Genomic DNA, 20,428 nt, shown 5'->3' on the forward strand with positions numbered 1-20,428 from the left:
TGTGTGAATATCGCCTACATGTCTGGAAGCAAATTACAAATACAGCATTCTTTTGTGTTTTTATCTTTTTCTTACAATGCCGTTTGTCTTGCAATTGTAAGAAAACGGCAACACGAGTGTGTTAATTTTTACACACTTGTTAAGTGTTAAAAGTAAAATTGTTTCATCAAGAGCATTACCACTGGTCTCTAAAGTGCCTTTCTTGCTAGTTTTTATCATAGTCTTGAAAGAATAGTCTCCAAACTTCAGAATTTTACTATATATTATTTTAAGAGTACCAGAGTAAAGGGACCAAGAATGTCTTCCTGTCATAAATTATCTTCAACCTTGTTTTTCTCTGCTATGTAAATTAAAAAATTAAATCTATAGTTAAAATCTCACATTTTAACTATAGACCCCTCCATATACATCCTGTAATAGTTGATATTACATTTGAAGAGATATAAATGCTTTCGCTTAAGGCATTGTACATTACGAGTTCAACATACTCCAAGTTAAGGTGTTATGTCTCATCTGAAACCAGACAGTTGACCATTACAGTAAAATTGCAAACTACTCAGCAGGCACCTCAAAATCAGCCTCTGCAGAGTCCAAAAGCAGTCCACTACCCCACCCACTATACTCCACAGTCATTCACACCTAAATGCAGTCAACACACACACACGCACGCATGCATACACACACACACACACACGTACCATTCTTTCTTTTCCCCATCTTGATTAGATTACAGCGAGCGGGTTGGTGACAGCCTCTGGGCATGCTTGAGGAGCGGTTGATATGTGAGCCGTCCTCCTCGCCCCGCACTCTCAGCCAGTCAAGACGGAAAGAGATAATATGTCTAAAATGCTGACCTTACTGACGAAAGTCGCTTCTGAAGGGCCCCTTTGAAACTAATTTGTCAACATTGAATGCGATAGGCAAAAACTGTGATATATTTTAGAAACTCACGTAGTGCTTGAACAAATATTTACTAGCTGACCTTGCATGTGCTGGAATCCCCTTTTCACTAAATCAGAGCATATCAAACGGTATCCGTCTCTGGTACTTCAAGAAACTGAGTAAGTAACCTCTGCATCGAAAGGTGGCTGGACACAGATGCAACGATTGCATTGGCTTCAGAATAAAAGCCTCATATCTATCTCTGTGACCCAAAAAAAAGCAGAAGCAGTGCCAAAACAGAAAGGCCTTTGTTCCTATTGTGGCTCCTGACCACCTACCAAGGGGTCCTTTAGTGAAGCGCTCACCCTGGAATGATCAGACCACCTCTCCCCCCAAGGCTCCACAGGCCTTGCCGAGACCTCTGGGCCAAACACATCCTGCCCATCTCCTGAGAGATTATCCAACTCAATGAACACATTGAGAGCAGAAATGGTGGACGAAACTGGAGCCTGCTATTCAGCTCTATCTGAAACCAGAAGTCTTTATTCGCACTCAGCAGTGGAGAGGGAGAAAGAAACCAGAAGACGTGCGGCACTTACTTGCTACTTCCAGCGAGGCATTGTGGCTCACTGCCTCTCCCAGGTAGTTGCGGGCAACGCACACGTAGGAACCTTCGTCCGGTTTGCTCCGTCGTCCGTGGACGATGCGCAGGAAGAAAAGGGAGCCACTGGGCAGCAGCATGCGTTGGGAGCGGGGATTGTCCCTGTCCGTTTCCACCCGTTCACCATCTTTGTACCACTCCACCGTTGGAGCTGGCCGCCCCTCTGCCTTGCAGTTGAGCGTGGCAGGCTCCCCTTTGGATACGATCAGATCAGAAGGGTGCTCTACAATCCTAGGTGGGGTGTCCTCTTGGCGCAGCCGAGATCCTGAAAAGGAATTGAAATGGTGAAAACTGACGTCTTCAGAAATCTACAGCCCTAAACGAGTAATCTGGCTGAAAATAGGTTGCCTACCTACCCCATAAGAATGGTTTTCAAATGTTTTTGCAAATAAAAATCCATCTTTTGGTAACCAAAGACTAACATTTTTGCCCATTTATTTTTGCAAAACAACTCAAGCAACCAAGCACAGTCACAGTGGATGGAGAAAAGCTGTACATAGATTTGATAGTCTTACCACATATTCTCAATAAATTTTAGGTCTGGACTTTCACTTGAAGTTTCTAATACATGATCAAAACCCTTCCATTATAGTGCAGGCTGTATGTTTATGGTCGCTGTCCTGCTGGAAGGGGAGGCTACACCAAAGTCTTCAGTTTTTTTGCAGCTTCCAATAGGTTCCCTGTGTTTAGCTCCATCTACCTTCTCATTAACTTTGGCCTGCTTCTCTCTTCTCTCGTCTGCTGAAGAAAGGCTCACAGCACAAGATGTTACCACCATCTTTCACTGTGGGGAAACATGTCTGCTATGTCCCCTACATAGTTTGTGGCAAACCACAAACAAGGCTTCTTTGGTGTTCTTTCAAAGATGCCCTGCTGCTTTCCGCTCTTTCATAAAGGCTAGATTTGTGGAGATCATGACTAATGGTTGTTCCTTTTGAGAGACTTCCACCTGAACTGTGGATGTCTGCTGCTACCATGAGCCTCTTGGCTGTTTGTCTTCATTCCCTCCTTGCCCAACCTGTCATTTTAGGTGGAAATGTTTTCGTAGATTTGCTCTTGTCAGGTTTTCCATTTTAAGATAATGGATTGAACAGTGCTCTGGGAGATGTTCAAAGCTTCATAACCTAACCCTCATTAAATTTAGAGGACTTTATCCCTGACTCATCTGCTGTATCCCTTGTCCTTTGTGACTACAGACTACAGTTACTTATCAAAATCACATTGTGATACTGTGCGTTACTGTCTTTTTTTGTTATTTAATTGTATTTCCTCTCCGCGTCTTGTCGACCAACGTCTTTATGCGACAAAATCACCAACGACAGAAATGCGAACAATGGAGGGAGATGCACATTTTGTTTGTAGAAAAACAGGAACCATTTTGAATTCTTGTCGCCAAGTCCGATTAGTCGTGGGTTTTGCCTGTCTGGGCTCGTTTTGAACATGACATTATTCATTTGGGCTTGGAAATAAGCAGAGGCTCATAATAAACCCCAGAATGTTTCTGTCATAAAGGTAGTTTTCGTCAGACTCTCCCTGTCCGTCATTTCCTGGATGATCTGTCCCGCTGTGTCTTTGTTAATGTCAAGTTAATATATTACCTGTGAATTACGTCAAACTATCCAGACAATTGGAAACATCAAGACTAATCTGAACAGCACAATAAACGTGAAAACAGCCATGAATGGCTGTTTAGTTGTGCGTTTAGTTGCACAACTAAACGCACAACTAAAAGACATTATAATTATTAATATTAAGATAAGTCTCATTAATCTGTGCAGTGGGACATCTGAGTTGTGGAGCGGCAGGAAGAGCTCTATGCACTCTGACAGCAAACACAGAGCCGTAACGCACAACCTGGAGGCTGGGGGGAGACATGGGAGCTTTATAATCCTTTCATAGAGTTTCAGACAATAGTGGAGAACACAAAAACACACACACATTACTAACACTTTTTTTTGTACTGTTGTAACCATTAAAAGAGGAGATTAAAAAAATCTTCTCTTCAGCTAAACCTTATGAGTGGAGTCATATTGTTGATGTTCCCATTATAAAATAACTTGTAATTAAGTTTAACTTGTAAAAAATGTCATTTTTACAGGTGGCGGAGTGTTGTTGTTGTTAGCAGCTACTGAAAGTAACTAAAAAAGTTATTTTTAATGGAGCTTAGTCACTTTCTAAATCAAGTAGTCAGTAATGCGAGTTACTTTTTCAAGGAGTAATCAATAATCTGATTAAAGTTACTTTTTCAAAGTAACTGCCATCACTGTGTAGCTTTGTTCTTAGATTAAAGAACTCACAAAGGGACTTTATTAATCGGCAGGCATAAGGACAAAAATTTAGACTATTGCCTCTAGAGGCTACTTCCATGTCACAGGAGGCTGCATCCTGCATTTCAAAGCCAACTATAGATCTGAGTAATAATAGACCAGCACCAGTGAATAAGCGGCCAGCCCTGCCTAATGAGAGGGAGAGTACTGACCTGCCTAATGAGAGGTTGATGATTAGCATGCCTGGGCTGGTCACAGACTGGATTGCATACTTCCTATACTGTCAGATTGTAGGAATAGGTAGGCATTAACATAAGCTAGCTGCTAATGTGCCTAAACTGGTTGCCCACGATTCATATGTATTTAAAGAAAACTTTGTCAATAAAAATGTTAATACATTAGATGCACTGATCAGATGCACTAGACAGATTGTTTTACTGTAATTTAACATCAAGCATAAACATCATGCATTACACAAAGCTGAAGGTGGCTTCCAGATGGTGTTACTACCTAATCTTTTAAAACCTAGAACATCTTTAATTGGATCTAGTTTCAAAACTTCAATACATATGACTGTTCTAATATGAATTAGATTATTCTACACCATATCAGAAAACTTAGTGTCTAATTTGTGAAAAGTTTATTTGGTTTGTCAACGCACAGAAAAAAGTTATTCAACTCTCCCAATGCAAATAAAGTTTTCATAACTTGGCAAGCCTGCCAACAATTATTTTGAAATAATTTTCTTCCAAGAAGAGATTAAGTCACAAGTGACCAGTTTACTGACCATCATTTGCATTGATCATTGAAGAAAATATGAGAAAATATCACTTGCATAATAATTTGAAACACGGTGTATGTGCTAATGGACAACAGAAGAAGAAGGCAATCCAATGGATGACCAGCTCGTGCATGCCAGTCGCCAGTCTATCTAAAGCTTATACAAGGCAGAACTCTCCTTCTCATTAGTCAGCGCTGGCCACTCAGACTGGTGTCGGTTTATCATTAATCCAATCAGTAGTTATCTTAAGAATGGATATAGCCTCCTGTGATAAAAAAGCAGTAGACACTAGGTACACTAAGGTCTTTGGTAATTCCACGCCATATATTTACGAACTAGGCCACTTCTAAAGGTGCAGGCAAATGTGTTGAATACAAGCATAAAAAAGTCCAATCAGTATGAATATTTTTGGAAAGCCCTAACCATAATTTTAGCCTTTTCATAGTATAGCATTTTTCAGCATTCTGTTATGTATGAGTGCTACTCCATTCAAACCCTCATATGTGTCTCTTTTTCCTTTCAGTTTCCCTAGACAACACTTTGCATGTATGAATGCATAAAAGACAATACTTATTGCATGTCTACTGAACTGACATTAATTAAATTAACACAAAGAGAAACATTTCTGTCAAGAGTGAAATGCGAGGTTTCGAAGACACAAGGAGTAGAGATAACAACTGACCACTCTGGAACATCACTTTTTAATTAGAGCGTGAGCTCCTTCAGTAAAGGTTAACGACGCTGCAATTTATGTGACTGTCATTTCTCAGCTCAAAGAACAGAGCAACAGAAACAAGGAAGGGATCTGTAAAAAAAAGCAACACACCTTAAAGGCAAAAGGAAATTAAGAGATAAGAGATAAGATAAGAGCGCACCTCAAGGTGGCCTCACAAACAGGAAGCCACAGCACCAGGGAAGCTAAATCAGTGTCAGCAGCTGTGTGAAAGGAGTTAACACCCGAGTGCCATCTCTGGTCATTACTTCTGCTCCCTGACCAGTCAGCTGTGGCTATCAAAGCTGATTTACATGCAAATCAGCTCCCTGTTGTTAATTCCTGAAGGGTGGGTCTTGCGCTGCGCTTCTGTGCGCAAGTTCTGTTCGTCAGAGAGTGACACAGGGCTCATCCCTCCTCGCCATATTGCCCACCGTAGGCTTTTGGAGCCCATTCAGCACCAATTAGAGGGAGTCAGGTCTAATTGGAGGCATCGGCCTGCAATTAATTTACCCAGTATCCCATGAACTTGCCACACTGCCTCATTTATGTGCCATCCACCCAGCCCCCACCCTGGTTTTTGTCAGAAAGCGGTGCTGAGGAGGCATCTTCCACTAGTTGCCACATTCTTTTTTTTTTTTTTTTAAGTGAAGTCAGCATAATTAGTGACAGCTCTGTGGCAAGATTAATCACTTCAGTGCTAATGCATAGTATGGCCGGTGAAATATAATTAAACCAGCCGCCCAGCAGAGAACATTTTGATCCTGACTCCTGTATAAAGTGAGGTTTAGATGAGCAGTGATGGCAGGCTACAACTGGGTGGATGTTTTGAAAATTAACTAATTGATAAAATTATGCTTACATTTTTACTATCTTTCCCATCAACCTTTTGTTCTTCCTTAGCTTATACAAAATCACTGATATTTTGAGTAATCACATTTTTTGTACATTATGCTGTGCAAAAACACAAAATCTTGTCAACGTTTGATGAAACTTTTCAGAAAGACACAGGATCCTGTTTTAAGTTAATTCCTTAATATTGATGAAAAAGAGGAAGTGGAGCACTACATTGTTCTCATCAATTAAACGTCTTGTTCCATTTGCACATTACTTCACTTATAACCAGTAATTTTTCATCAATATCAATAAGTATTGACAGCAATCTCCAGCGTCTTACTTAGAAATTAGTTTTGTCTTATTTCAAGACACTTAATCTAGAAACTAGACTTGGTGTCTAGTTTTTTTTTTTTTTTTTGCTTCAAATTATTCCCAAAACATTATCATCAACTGTTTGTGTTCCATTTCCAATTTGGACGAAGCAAATTATCTGTTTGAGGAATTAATTTCAGTTCAAATTTAGCTTCTTTTTTCATTTTTTAAAGTTTACTTACAGAACCACATATTTTGGAATTTAGTGATACATGACTAACAGTTGGCAGGGGTGAAAAATTATATCTGAAACAGATGGAAAATTAGATGGGAACACGTCAACCCTCTGGTGAGATTAATTATCTCACTCTCTGGCACTGAGTAAAGTCCAGCCTTCCCAGCTTTTGGAACCGCCTCAAGCTTGAATAAACTAATTATATTCCAACTCTCATCAGAAAAACTTTTGAACCATCAGACTTAATGATAACAAGGGTCATCCAATGGTTCAGGGGAACCCTCCATTCCTGCTGCAGCGACTGCCCGTCTGCCGCCGCCCTTTACCCACCAATGCATTCTAGCATGTTTTATTAAAGAGGACTTGAAAAAGCGCCACTGCTATCTGCTCTGTTCTTACCCTCTCAGTTAGACAGCTTCTCTCTAATTTGAAGCAGAAGTTTGGGTTTTTACAGAGGCCATTAACTATTTAGATGTGACCCACTGGGAGGAGAACTGCGCAACGATGAGTGCTGTGTTTGATCAAAGAGGGCTCACTGTGGATGATTACACTGGATCTGCATGATTAACATGTAAACTCCAAATACAATGGAAAGCAGAAGAGTTTTTATTGGAGCTCTGGGTGAACGCTTCAAGTCAGTGAGATGCTGAAGATTGAGGTCTGCAACTCCAGAGCTGCAAGTTGCTCTTCAAACACCACATAGAAACATTTAGTAAGAAATGAGCAATAATATCAATATTGACCTGATACAATATCAGCATAAATCATACATGCTTTATTATTTTGTAGTGAGGAATGTTAAAAAAAATAAAAACACTTCATCAAGCCTTTTCTATCCAACATCAATAACTTTAATAAATTTATCTAGACAATAATAAATAAAAATTCTTATAAGAAATTGTTCAGGATAAATAGTAAACAATATGATAAATGTCCACCCATAAATGCTAGATAGAAATTGTGGGGCGGACTAAATGCTGGAGTGGAATGCTTCTAAGAGCATTCAATCTGATCTGCAAGTCGATATAATACGATACTGACTTTATCTGATATAGAGGCGATTCACGATATCAAAGTTGGACTGGGACACCTCTAGTATGTTCTGGAAAAGCTGCAGAGAATAAGGTGGGAAAGTATTCGGAGTACAGTCCAGTGTCGGCTTTACTACGTTAATCCAAACAGATACTCGGTCTGAACGCTGTTACCTCGACTCCAATACCCCTCGTCAGGGGAATAAAAGAAAGAAAAAAAAAGAAAGACAGATGGAAAATTTGTGTGACGCTGAGGGTGGGAGTATCCCACCACAGGACAACCTGATGCTCCACTCTACAGGTGGAAACATTCCAAGACTACAACTGATTTAATTGCTGTAACTACTGCACAGACAGATGGCCAACTCTGAAACTGAAACAAGAGAGAAGTAGAGTGCACCCTTCACCACTGAATCAAGCTGTTCAGAGTCTCACTCTTTTTACTTTGAGTCAATCTAACCCACCCACCCCCAGCGCTGCCCTTCCTTCCCCTCTACTGCTTTCAAGCACCTCTCTCCAATGTTTTATTCCACCCTCTACCTCCCCCACCCCTTCCCCATTTGCTTGCAGACAGAGAATGTGAGATGAGCTAATGCAACACACAGCCTTACCGAAGGGAACCTGGGACTTCTACTGCAAGGATCTGATCGATTGTTGCTCGGGGCCAGATTCTCGCTCTGCCTTCACCCTCACACTTACCAGTGAGCTGCTATGTTTTTTTTTTGTTTTTTATTTTGTTTTGAATTTCTCCCCTTCATTTACTCATGAGCACACACTTCAACATTCACAAACTTCAAGCTGAGCTTTAGGAAGCTTCACGCTCGCAATGGAGGCAATTAGAAAACAGCCGTTCTCAGAGATTCAAACAAACATACTAAAAGAAAAAAAAAAAAAAAACAGCCCGACAGAAACAAACACGCTGAAGGCATACGCTGTCCAATCCCATCAAACATCCCCGACTGAAACTGACCCACCTGCAGTTCAAATGCAAAGACTCATGAGGGCCTTCGGGCATTTTGTTCAGGTTCCTATCACTCTCCAGATCTGGATAAAAATAGCTTCATGAAGAGATTTGTGAAGGTTCTCAGTGAGCCAGAGGCATCATCGTTCCCAGCCATTAGCTCAGCAGTTGTTTGCATACTAAGGCTGATGAAACGAGGTCTTTTTTTAATCAATTATTTTTTGTTTTTGTGTCAAACTTGATTCTCATCTGGCCACATGAGTTCCTGATCTGTCAATAAATCACACGACACCAGCTGGCTTCCTCAATATGGGGCACAGCTGATTTCCAATGCAAACAAAGAGGAAACAGAGAAGTCATCATCCAGTTATCAATCACTGATGGGTGTGAAACTCTTAAGTCCAACCTTTTTAAGGTCATTGAACGCCACTCAACCACTTATTTGTGGTAACAACACTATTTTACTGAAGAAGACTTGAAGTTAACCATTTTGAATATCTGGGGTGTGTTTTCAAGTTTTTCGAAGAGTAGCTTTCCAAACAAAAACTATTTTCTCTGACAAGATGACAAAGTTCAGTCAAGCTGGGAGAGAATGAGGCTTTCAGAAAATATCAGGAAAGCTGGAGACAGTTCACCAAAAGTGCTCAAATACCACCCACCTTTTTGCAAAGTTTAACATTCTAGATCAAGCTAAATATAGTTATTCTTTTCTCATTTTGAGCTTTCATTCGCTGGTCATGTTTGATTTGGAAATGTTGCAGCCTTCTGGAAATCCCTCAGTCAAACTGATTTGCTAGATTACATCAATGCACAATAAAAATAAAAAATAAAAACAAGCAATCTTTTAGAATCAAGTTGCAGCATAAAGCTCAAAAAAGTTATTTGCTGAAAGAACAACATATTCAGAGCAGAAATTAAGTCAAAATTGTAAAAAAGAAATAAACATTTTGCATTTAAGGTATAAAAAACAAACTTTTTTTCAGCACCTTTCACTGTCCAATTATTGATCTGTTAATCTAAAAAATAAAATACAATTAAATAGACTTGTCCTGTGTCACATTCATGCTAAGTTAATCATAAAGGCCTTAGTTTTATAAATGTTGATGTTAGAAGATGCTTCAAGTATGAAGTGGTTCATTGAACCCAGTTATTGTGTATTAGGCAATAAAATGTTTAATTTCTTATTTTTAAAAAACGTTATGATAAATTATTGTATAATGACAAGCTTATTATTATTATTGCTATTATTATTCTTTTGCTTTTATGCATTTACAACATTCTATAAAAAGCCCCACCTGGTGAAATAAAAATCTGCAAAATGTGCCAGTGTTTTATCCCATTAATCGATTCATCGTCAAAACAACTGATTGTCAGAATAATTGTTAAAATAGTTCACTAAAATTATTGCTACTTGCAGCCCTAAACCTCTCTAATAACTTTGTCTTTGTTTTAAACAGTTACATCTTTTTATCCAGGTAGGAGAACATGCTTTGTTTTTTAGTTTTTTGGTGCTGCATGGCTGACAGCCGGGATGGCAACCCTGCAGGATCTCTGACTCCCAGCAGCCCTCAGAACCACAAGAACCCAGACAGGGTTGCTTTTTTTCAGACCCACAGTCATTCTTTAAACACAGTGCTATCGGCCTCCTCAAATAAAACCCCAAACCCACATGGGCAGAATAATGCCTGCAAAACATAGAACCCCAATTACTTTCCACTTGCTATGTACATACAGGAAGAAGTGACGTAACACTGGAGAGAAGCTGAAAGGAATTATAAGAAAATTATAAAACAATTACCTAGCAGCAATAATCAGTTACAGTCCAGTGATTTCCATAGCTTCAAAATGAGTGTGCCTCCGTTCCGCACGGATTTTTTTTCCATGGCTACTATCTGGGCAACATGTGGGGAAGAAGAAGGCGCATGCCCTTTACCTAGAGGAATTCACCAGGGAAGGAGGACAGTGAAGCAATTTAGATCTGTTGTCAACGCAGCCCCCCGAGGTCAGGAGACAGGATAATGCGTCTGCTTCCTTGAATGATAAAAACATCTTCACAGTGGCACACAGTTCACTCTAATTGCTGCAACCAAACAAATCTGAAGCTGTTCAGATTTGAGAGAGACTGCATCGGGCGAGGAGAGGGCAGAGATTTGCACTTTGGTTCAAGCTCATTCTACAAACTCCTAATTATTAGAATACAAACAGCTAACAATGCACTACATCACTACAATTAGATTACATCACTTCTAATATTCCTGACACATGAATTAAATGCACTGACAAAGGGTTTTTATTCCATTTTAGGGGGTTTCCTAACTGGGAGTTAGTAAGCGAATAGCTATGCTGCATCCTCATGGAAGAACCTTTAAAAGATCTGCTTTTAAACTGATCAACATATATTATGTGTATTGATGATTTTGATGATGAAACTCAACAAAACAAAGTTTGTCACCGTTTTCTCAATTGTTCACTATGTTTGTGATTTCATATTTTTGTGCTTTTGTGGTGCAAAGAACTTTAAACTGACATGTAGTGAAATGAATATCCCACACAGATAAACTTGGTTTTTGTGGAAATTCACAATGAATTAAAGAAATTACTTTTTACTTTCCCCTCGAAAACATCAGCTATTTTACTAAGGACAAGCTTGATACATTTTGAGAAATCTGAACTGTCTTTTACACTTGGTTAGTCCAAAATGATATACAACTCAACATATGGAAAGAGGATATGTCATAAGGTCAAGAAAAACTGGTCTTTATGTTGATTGGTCTGTTGGTGTGTCTGCTTTTTCCCCTACCCTGTGTGTGTGTGTGTTGTTTTTTTTTGTCTGAGTCATATTTATTTATATGTAAATGAGTGGGCATTTTTATTTGCTCCTTAAAATCGATAAGGAGATATCTTAAGACAAGAAAAACCTGAAGCTTTACACCAATTCTAGAGCGGTAAAGTTTCATTTCCCTCACTGAAGAGGGTGAAGGTCAAAGAGAAAGACCATAATTATCAGTTGTTTCACCAGTGTGACACACATTTTGACCACCCTCATCCAGAAGTCCAAGTATGCAACAGCAGATATATGGAATATGGATTTGTGATAAAGGAGGCCAAGCACAGTAGGGCACTCCCTATCTACAGCCCCATTAATCTGTGATTAGGGGACTTAAGGGGGGATTTATGGCAGAGATAAGAGCAGAGGGCGTGTACCTCTGTGGGCAGCCGGGCGAAGACCAGAGCCATGCGTAGTGAGGAACGTGGCCGGCCAATTTAATGATTGAACGCAAAAGAAAAGGCGACCTCTTCTATTGAATTAAGGGAGATAACAGAGGAGGGCTGGGCAGAGATAAGACGGAGAGAGACGGAGACCCAGGGAAGAGGCGGGGTACTGTACCGCTGCTGATCGGATGACACAAGCAGGAAAAATGAAACGGAATCTGTAGCCGTTTCAGCTCCTACAATCCCACCCCAGAATGTGCCGCATGAACGACTTTGCCAGTTGGATCAGATCAAACCTGTTTTTAATGTTACACAAGGCTATCACTTACACTCCTGAGAGCCGGGATTAGAGGCCTGTGCGCGAGTGTACGTGGAGACACAGGGGTGGGGTGATAAGGGGGGGTGATGGATGGCTTTATGGCCTCTTTCTCTCCTCATCTCTTTGTCTCCATTTGCCAAACAGAACGGTGTATTGTTATCTTCCCTTACGCTACCGCAGCACTTGAGAAGAGGTATCGCCTGACTTAAAATGGTACCTCTGTTCAAATTTGTGCATTTTCAAGTCAAACAAAGACGCTGCTTAATACCTTTTTCATTTGTACACATCACAGCATCTTGACTCGCGTTATTTGATTGTTTATCTTCCTTTCTGTTACAGCAACTGAAGCAATCATCAGACTGAGTACAATGGTCCCGTTGATGTTGGAGTGGGCTCAGAAACAGGCGCATTTAATGGCATCAGATATACCAAGGTTTTAACACACTGTTAGTCTCTATTCTAGTGTTCCTTCACTATATGGTCTTTTTAAAATGATACCAAAGAAAGTGCCAGAGCAGGTGAAGTTCACAGTTGAACTTTACCTACTCTATTGCTGTGGCCTATTTGTCAATTGACTGAAAAGGGTTTACGATACCATCCTGGATTAAGACCAGGATGGTTTGGAATGATTCCTGGTATCAAACTTAAATTAGCTCTATTTTACCACTGCAGAAGGCAAACCAAGAGTAGTCTGTCTACTAAGCAACTTATAACACGCTGGCACCAGACTGAAAAGATAAGTTTGGGTTATTATACTTTGGTCCAACAAGTTAATTTTACAGCAAAATTCAGTTCGTATTGAACAGTTTTTTCAGGTCTATTTTTCTTAATTTGATAAATGACAAAGCAGCTTTTTTTGGCCCTCAGGGGGTTAAATTTTGTTTAAAAAAAAAACTGTCAATATCTTTATTGCTGGAGCTTATATGTTTATGAATTCAACAATAAAACCGTTTAAAGGATTTTTGAATTGAAAATTTTTATATTGTGAATAAACCCAATAATTTTGATTGATTAAATACAGATTAAGCAATTAACTCGATCAAAAAGTTTAATCGAGTTTCATCAAGTGGAACACAAGCTGGACGCATGTCATACACAACAAGTTTTCTTAAACTCTCGCTCTAGTTTTGAAGTTTGACAAACAGTAATCTATGCACTCTTGACACCAGTCTGAATTGCTTTATTATAGTCGCTGCCTTTGATCGTCCTGCTCCTCACTCGTAATTTGTAATAAAGAGACAAGATTTCTGCTGATGACAGCATAAGGAGACACTTAGCACCAGAGGTAAATGACACATGGTGGGCTCAGAGGCTGTGGAACATTTACAGTAATGGCTGATCAGTCAATGAACTTGGTGAGATCTTTAGGGCAGGAACACAAGCACAAGTTCCTTTAACTCAGTTAGAAGAGCGATCCCGTGATCGGGCTCCGGTGGGAACCAAAAACAATGGAAACAGTATTTTCAGTTCTGCTTCAGGACGTTTTACTAAATGCACACAGATTCACACAGATTTGGAAGACAACGTGGTTGGAAGCATGAGAAAGGGGGGCATTTGAGCCCATAAACACCTAAGAACAGGGACATCTTTTTTTCCTAATCCTTGTAAATTTTAAATTGTTTTTCAGTAATGGGTGAATTGATTTACTATGTATAGGAACAGAACTTCTAAATGTCTTGCACAAATATTTGCACATCTTGAACTTTTTCACATTCTGTTGTGCTACAATTAGAAACAATTTAAAGAGCACAGATTTTATGTGAGACCCACACAAAGAATCACTTATTTGAGAAGTGTAAAAAAATTGGTTTGTTTCTTTTTTGTTCCCATAAAAAAACAAAAAAACAGAAAAGAAATCTCACATCATGATGTTCTCACCACAACGTTGGTGGTTGGGACGGTGCATCAAATCAGATGACAAGTTTAACTGGATTTTTCTGGCTCTCTTTGAGGAATATCTTTATGTCTCTCTTTCATGAAAGGTCAAATTTGTGGAGAGCATGACTTCTCCCACATTACATACATCTCTGCAGCTCCTCCAACTGGCTCAACTGGGTTTTGTCAGTGGGAATTAAAGTAAAGGGAACCAGACGTCACACTTCACACAATGCATCTGTTTTCTGTTGGTGTGTTACATTAAGAAGCACAAAAATGAATCAACTTCATGACTGTAATGACATAAAATGAGTATAAGTTCAATAGACATTCTGAATGTTTTCACTCCTTGATGTCTGGTAATTTAATATGATATAGATTATGTTATATTAAATCATAAAGAGCCCAGACAAAAGACTGGGGTTCAAAATTGCAACTTTTTTTTTTTTTTTTCAGTTGCTGTGGTTCGCTTTCACACTGCACCATGTCAAACGGATTAAACTTTTGAGAAACCAATTTCCACCCGTTGCTTGTGAGGGTGCTGCACCAAGAACTACTGAAGGAAACCTGAGAAGATGACAATGAGCACAACTTCCTTCTTCACAAAATGTAAACAAAAATGGAGTGCTGTCAAATTTTAGTGGTTGTAGGATTTCTCTTTTCTTGTTAGTGAAAGATCAAGAGCCATTTCGTCCGCTAACACCAGACTTTTCATTTTTGCCGTATTCACCCAGAATGCCATTCGCTTTAGCCCACGTCCTGGTTTGGCAAGCTGTCCAGTCACATATGCATTAAAATTTTCTTCAACCGAACCGAGACCAAGGTTTATGGGTGGACCATAGTTTGCTTTTAGTCCACATTAGAGTACAATTGTGTGTTCACATCTCCCCAAACAAACTGGACTTTCTTGGGAAACAAACCAGAGTTCGATTGAAGCGGACTAAACAAAGTTGGTGTGAACGCTCCCTAAAACCTTCGAATGACACTCTAAATCCATCCTTCCATATTTCTAAGTTTACGGCAATCTCATAAAGACTGCAGGAAATATAATGAAATATTACCAAGGAGGCAAACATACAACACAGAATTCTTAAACACAATCCAAAGGGACGAGTGTGGATGAACTGCAGCTCTTCTCGACACCAGCCTGCTGCAGCAAGTGTCGTTAGGCAGAAAAACAAAAGCTGTCAAACCCTGCAATGGGGTCATGAGGCCAGAAATCATTCTTGCAAGGATAAATCCAATTTCTTCTCCCCATCTTATCAGTTCTCGGGGAACCAGTTGGGAATGTTGTGTTGGGAAAGACTGCAGCTTGTTAGGAAGCTGCCTGTCAAGTTGGCTTTGCAGACCTGGCAGATGGAGCTGAATGGAAAAGGGTGGATGCGAGCGGCTAGTCAGTCTGTCGGTTATTTATCACAATGCGACTTCCGCAGACTCGCGGATTCCTCAGCTTGACCCCACGTATTCCCGGTGTCAACCTGGGACGAAAACATTGCCAACACCGATGTCAGAGATGTCACTCTGTTAGTGGAGCGGAAACTCCAGGACAAGGGGCTGTAATTAATCCAGAGCCCAAATGACAGGCTGGGGACCCTCCTGTTTCAGCACACAGAATAGCCGAGGGTTTGTGTTGTAGAGCAGGGATTACAGAAATGAAGCACAGGGGAGTAAGAGTCGACAATTATCTCTTGTTTCTGTTTTGCAGCTTTTTAATGAGGTCTGACCAGAGCAACGCCAGAAATTCATGAATGTTTCAAAAAAACAGCAGAGCAGGACTCCATTTTGTTTTCAAAATCTCAGAATGTGAATCTCATTGATTTTTGTCTCCCTCTGTGATTTTGAAAGCTGGAGGTGTTTTATTATTTAGCATTTTAAAGCAAATTTCAATCTATATGCGTGCATAAAAATTGCATCATAAACCCGACTGTAATTTCATTTGGAAACACATACCAGTGAAGTTTATAAATTTGCAAGAAAATTCCAACTCAAACATTTTTATATTTTGTCCAATAACAACAATATACTTTAACTTAATTAGTTGGGATTTTACATTGGGCATACATTTTCCACTTATTCCGATATCTCAAATAATCTCTAAATGTCTAGTTTGGCGGATTATCTTCAGAAGTTACATATTAGCTAGACAGTGCCTAATTGTGCGACTTTATCTAAGTATAAAAACAACAGTGCAACAAAGCAAACTCAAAATCTTTGACCCACTCACAAAGAAGAGTTCAGTCTCCCATCTGAAAATGGAAAGCGCTGAAAATATTTTATTACATGGCCATCTCGATGAAGTGGCATTAATCAGAGCAGTGAGCGAGAGGCCCTTGCTGTAACTCTAGCAGAGCAGCTCAGGTGGGAGAATCCATCAGCAGGGCGACTGGTGGTCGTAAACTCCACAAATCTGATGTTTAATGAAAGAGACTAACCAGGTGACAGCTGTTGTTGAGAGAAAACCATCAGAAGTCCCATTTAAAACTGACCAGCAATCTGCTAATAGCGGATTAGCAATTTGCTAACTTTGAAAATGTTTAATGTGCCTAGCTTCCCCTATAATGGAAGCTTGGTGTCTACAATAAAACTGAAATATGAAACTGAAATGTTTACTTCCTCAACCAAAATCTTGCAGTTAGATGTGTAATTCCAAATTTACCCTGTTGACGCCAGTCTTTGTCACATGGAGGCTATCAACTTGGTTAGTGCTTTAGCATTAGCTTTTACTAAACATGATGTTGATTTAGTGCTTTAGTGTTCTGCAGATTTTAAACCTCTTTTGTACATTGTTACAAATACTTAAAACAATGAAATGAACAAATAATTCAGTTCATTTCTCAAGTAAGAAAATAAAAAAACTTGCAAATAATACGATCACAGCATTCCTTCAGCGAACATTTCATCTTTAATAGTAAGAGATCAATCGGCACCTATCAAAACCGTTCACCCCTTTCTATTTGATATAACTACAATACAGTGTAAGTTTTTCCGAGTCTCTATTCTTAATCTAACAATTGATTTATTAATTAACTAAACGTTTAATCTGATTAATCATTTCACGATTACTTTCAGAATATTTTTCAAAACCCTGCAATTCTAAACAGGTAGGTTTTCAGTCTGCATTTAAAGGCAATCAGTGTTTCAGCTGTCTTCCATTTAAGATGCATTACTTGTCAGATAAAATTTGAAGTATGTGACTGTAGCGTTCAGTCAGCATTCACCCCTTAAAGTGTTTGTAAAGCAGTATAAACCAATAACATGTTCTGTACAGAAGAAGAATCATTTCTGAGCAGAGCAGGAAGAGTTGTGGTTGGAGGAGCGGAGCACAGGGAAAGCTGCAGCGCGGTGAGCAGGAAGAGGGACCAGCAGCACACTTGGCTGGCACAGTCCAGCCACACAGAGTGCGACATTTGGGCTCGCTGCCAAGAGAAAAGAGCTCTGAAAGGGTGCCAAAGCAGATTGGGGCGGCGGGGCACGGCCAAAAAAACACCTAATGCTTTCTAAATGTTATTTATTTGATTGCTGGCAATGTATTGGCCTACAGTTGGAGCAGCTGAGTCTGGAAGCAGAGCTGATGACCTTAAATGTTTGTGTAGGCTGTTCTCAATGCTCTGCCAAACACATAATAAAGAAAACCCCAGACAGCTGGGTGTTGGAAGGGAGTTTTATGAACACTGTGCAGTCGGAGGTACAGAAAATCTGCGAGTTCCAACTTGGCACGTCGTCCTCTGGTGCCCTTTAGGTTCCAAGAGGTGAGAATGGATAGCAAAACGTTCCCATGCTGACATTTGCAAGCTCTGGTAAGTGATTGTGTGCGAGAGCACCTCACGTGTTGCGGCTGCAGAGGTATTATTAAAGTGAATCTGGAGTTAAGACTCAATGGAGCCATATGGAGAAACAACTCCAATGAGAAGGGCATGGCCCGAGTCCAGCCACATGGAACACAAATTGCCCCCAAAGTATCCAAAAACCTCACTTGGAAAAGTTTTTTTAAAAAATGGGATGCAAGGCTTGCCATGAGATGCACAATAAATATTTGGTCAAAAATTAATAGAGGGGAAAAGTCTGCCAAGAAGCCTTTTTCTAGACATCCGCAGGGAGGAAAGCTTGTGCCCAGTCTGGCATTAGGAAGATATTTCCTTTCTGCAGACAACTGCTCACTGGTCTGTCTGCTTTCCAGCAGCCACTTACCAAAACCCTGCCATCAAACACATACCAGCTGTCCAGGTACACAATGGTTCCAAAAAAGAAAATAAAACACTGCTCTCTCTTGATGCAAACCAAACTGCTTCCAATTGGGGTGAAGGAATCTGAATTCATTACTTTTTCATCAGCTTGTTGTCTGCACCCCACAGTAGAAACACCTCCAGGTGTCTGGTTTTTTCCTTCTTCTTTTTTGGGGGGAAATTTGAGTAAGAGACGGAGACAGAAATAGAGATTGGGATATCGAGATGATGGATAGGAGAGAGCAAATATTCCAATTTCCAACAGTTTTTTCCCAAAATGTTTTGTAAGTGGAAATAACCTCCAGTGACACTGGATTCCCCTGGTTGAAATAAACTTCTCCACCACAAAAACTAATAAGCTGTGAAGTGGTCAAAGGATTCATCATTTTTACTCATGGATTGCAGTGAATCATTCAGATTCAACCAGTATTCAGAAAAAAAGGCAACGCCACAGAGCAGAAATGCTAAATGAATGCAAAAAAACGCATTTCAATGTAAATATGTTCATATCCTTAAAGTTTTTCCATTTTGTCACATTCCAGTCACATATTAGAGAGAAAAAGGAGAGCAGAAGGTTTTCTGCCATCATAGCTCAATCTTATTCCCATAAAGTCTCATCAGCTATGATGGTACTTTCAAAACGTTGCAAAAGCTCATTTTTCCTTTTTAAAGAAAATATAAGAAATGGTTCTCAGAGTCTTTTGCAAATAAAACTAAGTAATACTGACTTACACCATGACACTTAAATAATTGTTTTAGCATTACCGCGGTAAGTAAATAGAGTTCAACTGTGTGTAATTGATACAGATTTTCCATGTCAGTCTCACTTTTAAATACTTCAAAGTCAAACATTCAACGTTCATTCATGTTGTTGCAGGATGTTTCACATGCAGCTTCCCTCCTGCTTCAGTATACACCACAACTCTACGGTCACTGAGCGAGCGCCACAACGTTCTGCTTACAACCTCCAATGCAATATGACCAACCTTTCGGCCATTTGACAGTCTGTGTAGGTATTTTGTGAAGAACCGTACAAATGTACGTAATCCCTTGCTGCGTCTGACAAACGTTCCTCAAACATTTAATGTCGCCTGTGGATACAAAAACTGGTTAGTGGAAGCAGAGCGGTTGAAACAAAATATCAACGTTGCCGTTCGAGCCAATTTTTGCAAAATATGTGGCACAAACTTCCGACCAATCACTTGACAAACCACACAAAGGTCTGTGTGAAATAGTTCCACCCCAGACCTGATGGATGAGGGTTTCATTACAATTTTCATCACGCAACTACAGCGATGAGCCGATTTCCACGCTTCGGATGAAGCATGGATGAAGGCTGAAAACAAATGCAACTCACTCTTATTAAATTTCTAATTAAAAGTTAATTTTAGAGCCGTTTATTTTGCTTTCACTTTCCAACAATGCAATATCTTTTGTGTTGGATAGCCACGTAAAACCCCTGAAAAATTCTAGCACATCTCAAAAAATTTGAATCTTGTATAAAAGTGTAATATTTCTTGCCAGTCATCTCAGATAGTGAAACTCATATTACAGGGTTTCCCCAGTGTTTTATCAGCTGATGGGCCACCAAGTTTTACTTGTCCCCCCAAACCACAACCAGGCTAAGTGAAGTATGTTTACTTTAAGTTGGGTTTTTATCAATGACCATGGTTTTAAAGCTGTAGACTTGACTATTTGGTGACCATAGCTTTAAAATTTCAAAACTTAGTGTCTCAGAAAATTAGAATACTGTGAAAAAATTGAATGGAAAGCAATGATGTTGCATCCTAATCAGCTAATGATCTCAAAACACCTGCAAAGGTGTCCTGAGCCTTTGAACCGTCGCTGTCTCTGGGTCAGCTGGCTACACAAACATCACTCTTTGATTTAACATCAAATTCTAATTTTATGAGACAGTATTTTGGGCCCTCACCTGAAAGCCATATTTATTAAAAGTAAAAAAAAATAAAAGCTTATTTTTTTTACTCCAGGTGCAATAATTTTCTATAAAAATGAGAAAATTTACCTTTTGTTGAAATGTTAGAATTTTTTAAAGTGTAGTAGGTTACAGTGAGACAAAGTGTAGAAATGGTGCAGCTCAGTACTATTTGAGTGTACT

General features: G+C 39.6%; 1 protein-coding gene across 4 annotated transcripts in view; it reads right to left on the reverse strand.

Moving 5' to 3' along the window:
* Positions 1-20,428, reverse strand: part of robo1 (roundabout, axon guidance receptor, homolog 1 (Drosophila)) — a 300,678-nt gene that overhangs the window by 148,531 nt on the left and 131,719 nt on the right. For all 4 annotated transcript variants that reach the window (XM_055045468.1, XM_055045470.1, XM_055045467.1 and 1 more), the window contains one exon: positions 1,482-1,808. In XM_055045468.1, the coding sequence (XP_054901443.1) occupies positions 1,482-1,808 (327 nt within the window). The remainder of the gene's footprint in view (positions 1-1,481; positions 1,809-20,428) is intronic.

Source organism: Poeciliopsis prolifica, unplaced genomic scaffold (assembly GCF_027474105.1).
Source record: "Poeciliopsis prolifica strain line A6 unplaced genomic scaffold, Auburn_PproV2 SCAFFOLD022, whole genome shotgun sequence".
Lineage (NCBI taxonomy): Eukaryota > Metazoa > Chordata > Actinopteri > Cyprinodontiformes > Poeciliidae > Poeciliopsis > Poeciliopsis prolifica.